The following is a 10023-nucleotide window of genomic DNA, read 5'->3' as shown; positions in this document are numbered from 1 at the left end:
CATACAGAGCATTACAAGTAAACTATAGTAATAAGTACATTTTCCTTTTCATTATCTTATTTATATAAGAAATACTGAGTTTGTGCAAAATTCAATATCAATATCTTAGCTTCAAAAACTCTCAAAACAGTTGTGCAATAAACTAAAATACACTATTATAATAAAAAGCATACCCACATGGACCCTAAGGAAGAAAATCTACCCCTCGCATTAATAATATCTGACATTTCCACACCAGACATCTAAACTAATATACCATGTATCACAAATGGAACCTGAATTGCTTCTACTGATCCATACCTGTTATTTCTATGGATCAACCCCCAGTCCAAGACCAGTCCATCTGTCTGGGGTAAGGAGGAAGTAGCGATCCATGGCATGACAGAAACGGGTGCGATACACCTCCGGGGACACTACTGTGGGCAGTTTCCCAGCACCACCACCCAACACACTCCCTTTGATGATTGTTTCCAGTTTCTTGTCCCAAGTGAAGGTCCGAATGTAGTCTGTAAGGGATATATCAGTATTATCCTAAATTACACTGTACAACCACAATACATGTTACATTTATGAAGCACACTTTATTTCATACATACATTCTGAAAGGTGGTATTCCATGCCTGCATGAGTCATGTTTTTCAACCAGCCTTCAAAGCTAACCTTGGGTTCACTTCTCAGGACATCATCCTACATATTCCTTGGTCTATCCACAGGGGCTCTTCCTTTCATGTTTATGCCTATACTTCACTATAGTAGTCCCATACATTTTCCCCACATCTCTAAACTACCACAGCCTACCCAAGTGCATCACCTCATGAACATTCTCAATGCCTAAGCATCCACTTAAAATCTTCACATGCTTTCTGTTCACTGTAGTTTACAAATTTGTCTCACCACTTTAATTTTAGGATCTTCAAATTTAAAAACAATTCCCACTTAAAGTGCATGTTTCACTAATATACAGTATCACAGTTTGCATACATAAAGCAGGTAGGGTTCCCTTTTACAAAGAGTTAGAGTCCCTTCATAGCCATTATGGAACAGCACTTCAGCATGCACTTCTAACTCTTGTAAGTGAGCTAGCCTTTATATCGAACCCTGTGCTAAGAGGTGGTTTGTAAGTGATAAAGCAGCAGCCCTGCACTCTGAATGATTTTGCACTGGACAGTGAAGATAATAATGTAAATGCACATTATAAAATCATCTTAGCAATATCTACTGCGCTCTCTACATACTGGGTGGAGAAAACCTAAGGAACAGTTTCTAAGCTCGGAGGAATCAAAGAACAAAGTTTCATTTACAATCTCTCCATTCACCCTATTAGCAGAGCTACCCAAATTCTTGCAATTCATGTGTGTGCTGTGTCATGACGTTACTTTTTTCTCCCTATTTTACATGAACCACCCCCAGGAAGAGAAAACATTAATAATTAGAAAATTCATTATATATATATATATATATATATAATGAAGACCATAAAAAAAAAATTACAACTAGCTAACCAGCCACACAATACTCACCGATTATTCCAATCACTAATTCATTAGCTGCACTGTCAATGCCAACGAGAAGAGAGTAGTCCATGATGAACTGCTGGGAAAGGAAGACTGTATCAGCGGCAATGGCCCGATTAAGCACAGTCTTGCTGTGGGGACGCACATACAGTGGTGATGAGCATGCCATACGCAGCAGGTTCTCATCCAGAAGTACCAAGTCAGATTCCTAGAATGGTGAGAGATCACATTAATTATTGAACCACACTACCACAGCAGCATACTGACATGTCTATTTAGTCTCCTTACACAATGATGTGAATTTATTACTTTTTTACCTCTTATAATTTAGATATTCTCATATGCAACAAAGAAAAACAACCTGAAATTACACTTACAGAAGGTAAAGAATTCCCAGCCATAAAACAACAACCAGTCACAACAGGTCTATCAGTAAATGACTATAGTATTCTAAATTACAACACCACTGCATATCCCGTCCTTTCATTACTCCACTAGCAATGACCTAAATAGTAATGAAATAATGAGGTATTCTGCACTTGCGTGTTTATCTCCTTATTGCTGAACTTGTATCTCAAAAAAGTATATGAAATGGAAATATCAAAGTTAAAAACCACTTAGCAAACAGAAGAATCACTTTAATCTGGCATCTGATATTTTGGAATTTTCTCTATTTCACTTACATTTTACTGAACCATTATAATGAAAAGAAATGTTTGACCTCTGATGCTGAATCACGCAGAGGAAAAAAAAAAGAAGTAAGAATTACTTTTCAGACGACGAAAACAAGGCTTTTCCGGGAATGGAAAAAGGGTGGTAACAAAGAGGAATACTTGGCTGCCAAGCATAGGGCTAGAAATGAGGTTTAAAGGCAAAGTCTGAGTCTCACAGACTTTTACTTGAAAACCTAAATAGTGTGAAAAGGAAGAATATGATATTTAAGGTTGCACATCAGATAAAGAAGGAAAATATGAATATCATACATAGGCAGTTTGTGAAGAATTACTAAGGAAGGTAGTGGTAAATAATGGGGATATTAAAGATGCATGGAGAGAGCATTACAACTGCTTGTTGAGTGAGGAGTTTGACTGGGACAGGGAAGGTTTGGAGCCAGCATATCCAGTGTTTGGCCCTTGGCCTTTGACTGACGCTGATACTGTGAGCAGGGCAGTAGGCAGGATGCAGGTGGGGAAGGCAGCAGCTGTGCCTGAGCTGACTGCTGAAATGATGAAAGCCTCAGGAGACACAGGAGAGGGGTTGGTCACTGATGAGATAAATGCGATTATATATGAAAGTGTTGTCCCAGATGACAGGCTGAAGAGTGTAACTGTAAATGTATACAAGGAAAAGGGTGATGCCCCGGGAAGAGGAAATTACGAAGGCATAAATCTTTAGTGGTAAGTGGGGACACCCATCATCCACTCACTCAGTGTAGTGCCGCTCTTGGGTGTCTGCCCTTTCCTCTCTTCCTTCTTCCTTCCTTCCTTGTCTGGTTTTACTCCCTTCATTCTTTTCTCTTCCTTCTGCCTATGGGTGACTTTACACTCTCTCTTCTTTGTTTTGTTCATTCTTTCCTCTTCCTTCTGCTTAGGGATTAATCTACACTGAGTGACAAGCCAAATGGTTTCCTGTACACCAGGAAACCATTTACTATGCTAGGTGGTAACCATATAACCAAATTATGGCACCTGGTGGTTTAGTGGGCAATTAAAGCACTCCAATTGAATTGAGCCTATGCAGGTTTATATCCAAGGGATGGTTGGGGTTTGCTGCTCATTTGATGCCATTCGGGGATAAGTGTGGCTGGTCACTCTCATCTTAAATGTCAGGAGCAACATGCCTAGCCCCGGACTCCTATGCTCCTCATGGGGCAACACAGGATTAGATGATGGATGGATGGATGAATAAAGCTTTTGGACCAGATAATAAAGGTTAAGGAGTGAGTTCTAGAAGGTGTGATTAGAGAAAGAGTAAATATTGAATGGATGCAGTTTGGGTTTATACCAAGCAAAGGGACCACTGATGCCATATTCATTGTTCAACAGCTTCAGGAAAAACATATAGGAAAGAAAATGGAACTGTTCTTTGTTTTTGTTGATTTGGAGAAGGCCTCTGACAGAGTCCCTAGAGAGGTGGTGAAGTGGACAATGAGAAACCTTGGCATCGAGGAGTGGCTGGTTAGGGTGGTTATGGCTATGTATGTGGGTGCCTGCACCCAGGTAAGGATGAATGGAGATTTCAGTGATGAGTCTGGTGTGTATCAGGGGTAGGTCTTGAGCCCCTTGTTGTTATCAAGGTACTGGAGGCCCTCTCACATGACTTCAGAAATGGGCTCCCATGGGAGATGATGTAGGCTGATGATTTGCTGTTGATTGCAGAGAATGAAAGGGAGGCTGAGGAAAGATTTATGAAGTGGAGAAATGGTATGGGGCACAAGGGCTTGAGACTGCATGCAGATAAAGCAAAAGTGATGGTCTCTAGGGCTGTTGGCAGTACTGTCAAAGAAGAGGGAGAGTGGCCATGTGCAATCTGCCACAAGGGGGTGGGAAGTACTTACATCTTGTGCAGTGTTTGTGATACGTGGCTGCATAAGAGATGTAGTGGTATTAAAGGTAGACTGCGAGATGATGCTGATTTCATGTGTGCAGTGTGTGAGGGAGGGCAGGTGGAGACTGTCGGGCATGAAAGGACTGAACTTGCTGGTGAGTCTCTTGAGTGTGTGGAAGAGTTTTGTTATCTGGGAGACATGTTATGTGCTGGAGGCGGGGCTGGAGACAGCTCTGTGGCTAGAGTGAGTGGTTGGAAGTTCAGGGAGTTGTTGCCTCTCCTGATATTGAGAGGGTTCTCCCTCCATGCTAAGGCATCTTTGTATGAAACATGTGTTAGGAGTGTAATGTTATATGGTGGTGAGACCTGGGCAGTAAAGGATGAGGATATTTGTAGGCTCAAACAAACAGAAATGACAGCGATTAGGTGGCTGTGCAGTGTGTCCCTGAGTACGAGGCCTGGGGGGGCTAGGTAGGATGGGACTGGAGAGAATGGGTGTTGTGATAAGAGGTAGACTGAGGTGGTTTGGACATGTAGAGAGGATGGGGGATGATAATTGGGTGCAGAAAGAGAGAAGTATTAATGTTAGGGGTAGGGTTGTGAGAGGCAGATCTAAAAAGACCTGGGATGAGGTCATTATGTGTGACCTCAAGGATAATGGACTAAATAGGGAGGTTGCTAGTGATCAAGCAGCATGGACAGCCCCCATGAGGTGACCAAGGCCAATGCATGCAGGCATGCTGGAGCCTTCAAAAACAAAACAAAATGAAACAAGGAGGGGAAAAAAAAGTAAGCACTGCTTTTCAGAAGGGCTTAATTATAATCAAACATGATACCATTCAGTGAATTGACAAATAAGAAAATAACAGACAATGGAACATCCTTCATGGAAATACATGACTTTAGGCTGATTTAACTGGTGAGGAACTGCTTAAAGTGCTGATGCAATGATACTGTCTTCAGACAAGAGTACACTGTAAGGCTTAGCACAAAGCTGATATTCCATTAAATCCTATTTAGCTCTGAACAAACATCTGAACCACTTGTACAAAAATAAAAGGTGGGTTAAGTACGCTTGTGACTTTAGCATTTCCTGCATATTCATTATGCAGATTTTACAAGGAAGATTCTGAATATCAGATAATTCTGCCACTATTTATTTTGGAAAAAACGCTACAATCATGCAGAATTACTGAAGCTCAATTGTACTGAATTTCATCTTTATGTCCATAGACTATACCTCTTTTCCTGATGTATTCACAAGTCTGTTTCTAATTGATCCCTTCAGGTCAAACTTGTGAGTGATGTTTCGTTGGTAAAACAAATTCTCCATGACCAAAACATCCATACGCTGTGCCTTATTGGTTGTGGTATTCTTGTATCCTATTCTGTAAACACCTGTAAAAAAAATACAACCGTAATAATATTTACCTTCAAGGAACATATTATTGCTACATAACATCTTGAGTAGCTTACAGTGCATATAATATTAGCCTTCTAGTATGTTACACATTTAAGGCTAAAGCAATGAAATCTGATCATTGATAATAAAATATCATATTACAGTACTGTACTATTAAAATAATAATTTAGCTCCTTCACTCTGATAATCCGTTTATATTTTATTCTTGCTACTTTCAGATGAATATACAGCTGACCCTCAAATTTGCAGACTAATAGGGGGAAGACCAATTCATTTCTGAAAAAAGTGTGTTCCTGTAAAATATATACGCACTTTAACAAAAATAGCACCCACTCACCTTGAAAGTTGATTAACTACGGTATGTACGACAGTGATGTGGTATTTCTAGATTTCCTATCGGAATGAAGCGCTGACAGGATCCTTTATTGTTTTCTATTGATTAGCGAATATAGTTTATTTATTTTTTTTATGTTTTAAAAATGTTGGTAAAATACTGTAGGAAGTTCCATTATTGTACGTAATACTGCGTATCATATTTTAAGGAATGTGAAGTGGCAATTTAATTGCCGAGTGATAATTTACTAACTTGTATCATAATTTAATGGATGTCTCCTGTGTGATTTATATAAAGATTTGTTATAAGATCGCACCTACCTTCACTATCGCATGGTCATGTGACGACTGGGCCATGATTAATGAACGCTCAACGAACGACACTGTTTTGATGCAAAATTTACATCCATCCATCCATCCATCATCCAATCCTACGTTGCCCCACGAGAAGCATAGGATCCCAGGGCTAGGCAAGTTGGTCCTGACATTAAAGATGAGAGTGACCAGCCTCACTCATCCCTGAGTGGCATTATGTAAGCAATAAACCCCAATCACCCCTTAGACATAAACCTTCACCAGCTCAATCCGACTGGAGCGCCATAATTACCCACTAAACCATCAGGGGCCATAATTTGGTTATATGGGTACCACCCAGGATAGTAAATGGTTTCCTAGTGTACAGGAAACCATTCAGCCTGTCACTCAAAGTAGAGTCACCCACAGGCAGAAGGAAGAGGAAAGTATGAAGGAAAGAAAGACAGAAGAGGGAGCGTAAAGTCACCCTTAGGCTGAGGGATGAGGAAAGAATGAAGTAAAGAAAGACAGAAAAGGAAGGAAGGAATAGAGGGAGGAGAGGAAAGGGCAAACACCTGAGAGCAGCACTACATCGAATGAGTTGATTGTGTGTGCCCCCACTTACCACAAATTTACTTAAGCACATTTTACTTTGCACGCTGTTGGGCAGAATGTAATCATTACGGAGTCTGAGGGATGAAGCCCCCCAGTTAGGTTTCAGTTCTTCTAGTAGGCTTCCATTGCTCTATGGTTTTAAACTGTAAATATGTGAGTTTGTTTTGGTGTACTGATGTCACGTCCAGTCAGTGGGATTGGCAGCAAACACATTATCAGGAACATTCAGGCGACTTTCTGTAATATCGCTAAGTAGGTATACTGTATTTTGCTTGCTCTCCAATATTTTTTGACTGAAAATCAAATGTTAATCACCAGAGATGTATCTGGTACTAAAACTATTTTCCTTGAGAAAGTAAAGTAAGTCTGTAAGAAAACAGCTTGAATCCCTGCATCATTGTCATTTTTATTTACTCTCCATACTCCTCACATACATGCCACTGATGAGCCATTTTTGAGTTTGTGAATCAGCACCAACTTCTGAGTTACACTGAGGTTCACCTTTTTTTGTGTGTGTTTTTCAGGTTTGGGAGGCATGGTGACACGAACTGTCGATCTGGTACTGATGAGCCAGAAAAAGTGACTGGCAGCACGCTAATGGCCACACAGCGGATGCTTTGCAAAGCAGCATACACTCTTGCCATATTGTCTGTTGGTCCACAGGGGTAATGGACCTACGGACGATGTCTGTTAAATCTGAAGTCCATTGTTTTGGGGTCCACAAAGTTTAGGGTCATCTGTATTTAGCTTATGAGAGATTTTCAAACAGAAGATATTAGATATAGCCCACTTGAACTCCTTCACTATCAGAAGTCTTTCCTCATTTGCGTAAGATCATCTGAAGGTAACATGAATAAAACAATAAACTAAGTCACCAGGTTCTAGGGTATAATAACCTATACTGCAGGAAAACAGAGTAATTGTATTACTAATAAGAAATCTCTGAGCACTGCAGTTATCACAGTAACTTACCCACAATTCTGGTCAAGACAGTTGGCTGCTGTTCCTTTTCACAGTTCATGATATATTGAACATAGGCTGGGCCAAAATCCAGAAAAGAACTCATTTCAAAGCGGGACATCTCTTTCAAGATAAAACGATCATCTGAAAAGTTCAGTTCCGAGTATTATGTATATATCTGCATCTTCAAATATACTGTATATTACAACCTACATTTCAATTTTCAAGTTTACTCTGTTTCATTCATTCATCATTCAATCCTTTACTGGCCCAACAAGATCCTAATCATAGGAGTCCAAAGCTATGATGATCAATCTGGCTACATGCAGCAAATGACATATGAGCACCATTATGTGAGCAGTACTGTAAGTTCCAACCACTTCTTGGACTGAAAACCTACTGGGCTACATACAGCTGGAGCACTTAATCCAATAGACCAACATAAGTTTCTTGTTGCTGTGATCTCGAAACTCCCTCAAACTGACCAAATGTAGAAATTGCCCTATTTTATGACCTTCTACATATTGTTTCCCCCAGCTCCTGAATTCCTGTAGAAAAACTACCCTACCTTCATCAACATTATCAAAAATCTATTTCCTACAGAAAAATAGTAAAACCTCAATATAATGGACTTCAATAGACCAGAATTCACTTTTAACGGAATCGAGGAGCTACTGGACTAAATTCCTATACTGTACTGTATATCGGAAAAAGTCCGATAAAGCAAGAAACAGTCCGGACTGCCTGACCACTTCAGCTATGTTCATCACAATAAGGTAAATAAAAGACATGTTTATCGGTGTACAGTACAGTATTATTATATACAGATATTAGACCATTTGATTAATGTAGTGATGTACAGTAGTACAGTACCACAATGGTAGTCAAAACAGTTTAAAAACCGTTCGTGTGATCCGGACTAATGTCTGATATATTAGAAAAAGTCCGGGTTAGCACAGGAAAGTCAGGATGTTGCTTTTATTGGAATTTTGCATTTTCTGGAATGGCTTGGGCCTCAATTAGTCCGTTATAGTGAGGTCTTACTGTATAAGTAAAATTCAGAAACAGGAAAAGGCATACATACAGGCAAATGTACTAGCAACTGTATGTTACTAAATCAGTCATGTATCCATTCACTCACCATTCATAATCTGAATTATCTGATATGAAAACTGATATCACATTATGCATTAAATACTCACCACGTGATTTACAAAATACAGATCCAGACTTCCCACCCCGAGCCTCCCACAGAATACAACGTGACAGAGAACGTATGTACATTTCTTCTCCATAAGGAAATATCATCTTCCGCAGCTGTCGAAAGTGTTCAGCAAAAAATATCTGGAAACAGTTCATAAAAATTCTTAGACACAAAAATATGAAAAATGACTGCAAATTAAAGGTCAGCACTAAATATATCATCACCATCTAATCCTGTGTTGCCTCATGAGGAGCATAGAAGCCCAGGGCTAGGCAAGTCGGTCCAGACATTTATGATGACAGTGACCAGCCTCACTCATCCCTGAGTGGCATTACGTGTGCAACGCTAACCACCCCACGGATATAAACCTGTACAGGCTCAATTCAACTGAAGAGCCTCAGTCACCCACTAAACCACCAAGCGCCATAATCTCGTTATATGGTTACCACTCAGCGTAGTACAAATGGTTTCCTGGTGTACGGGAAACCATTTGGCTTGTCACTCAGTGTAAAGCCACCCTCTTCTTTCTGCCTATGGGTGATACCAGGAAACCATTTACAATGCTGGGTGGTAACCATATAACCAGATAATGGTAAAAAAAAAAAAAAAAAGTGAATGGGGATGATGTATCATTCATATCTGCAAAGAATACTGAAAGCAGAGTGATACTGCATATGCCAAAGAATTAGTGTTTTTGTGATGGGGGATCTGAATAGAAGAGTGGTACTGGTTCTATAAACAACATACATGTACTATGCAGAGCAAAAGTTCACCAACAATCACCTGCCAGCATTGTGTCCTGTTTTCCATTTTCTCATTACCCCCTGAACACTGGCAAGTATCTTTCTTTTGCACAATTTTGTTTTGCGCTTCATATATCATAAAAAATTTCCATATAGCAACTTTAAAACCCACATCCAAAAGGAAAGTGTCTGTGAACTCTTAATTGTGAGTGTACCAGTAATGGATTTTCCTGAAGTGCCAGGGAAACTAATAACAGACTGAGAGAAATACACTGAGGGAAAGTTATGGATGTACGTCATGTGTTTGATGCACTTTATGAGATACTGAATTGTGGTTGTTGCTACTGATCAACCCCAGCCTATCAGGAAAAGCAGATCTATCAATTGCAG

General features: G+C 39.9%; 1 protein-coding gene across 1 annotated transcript in view; it reads right to left on the bottom strand.

Annotated features, from left to right (window-relative positions):
- Positions 1–244: 244 nt before the first annotated feature.
- Positions 245–10023, bottom strand: part of fab1 (1-phosphatidylinositol 3-phosphate 5-kinase fab1) — a 72994-nt gene continuing 63215 nt past the window's right edge. The window contains exons 29-33 of the mRNA XM_080273757.1: positions 8889–9030; positions 7699–7830; positions 5302–5459; positions 1521–1722; positions 245–506 (exon numbers count right to left, since the gene is read on the bottom strand). Of these exons, the coding sequence (XP_080129883.1) occupies positions 310–506; positions 1521–1722; positions 5302–5459; positions 7699–7830; positions 8889–9030 (831 nt within the window). The 3' untranslated portion in view covers positions 245–309. The remainder of the gene's footprint in view (positions 507–1520; positions 1723–5301; positions 5460–7698; positions 7831–8888; positions 9031–10023) is intronic.

Source organism: Coenobita brevimanus, chromosome 55 (genome assembly GCF_032717465.1).
Source record: "Coenobita brevimanus isolate Jiangsu-jjx chromosome 55, ASM3271746v2, whole genome shotgun sequence".
In the NCBI taxonomy this organism is placed as follows: domain Eukaryota; kingdom Metazoa; phylum Arthropoda; class Malacostraca; order Decapoda; family Coenobitidae; genus Coenobita; species Coenobita brevimanus.
This window is presented reverse-complemented; position numbering and strand designations above follow the sequence as displayed.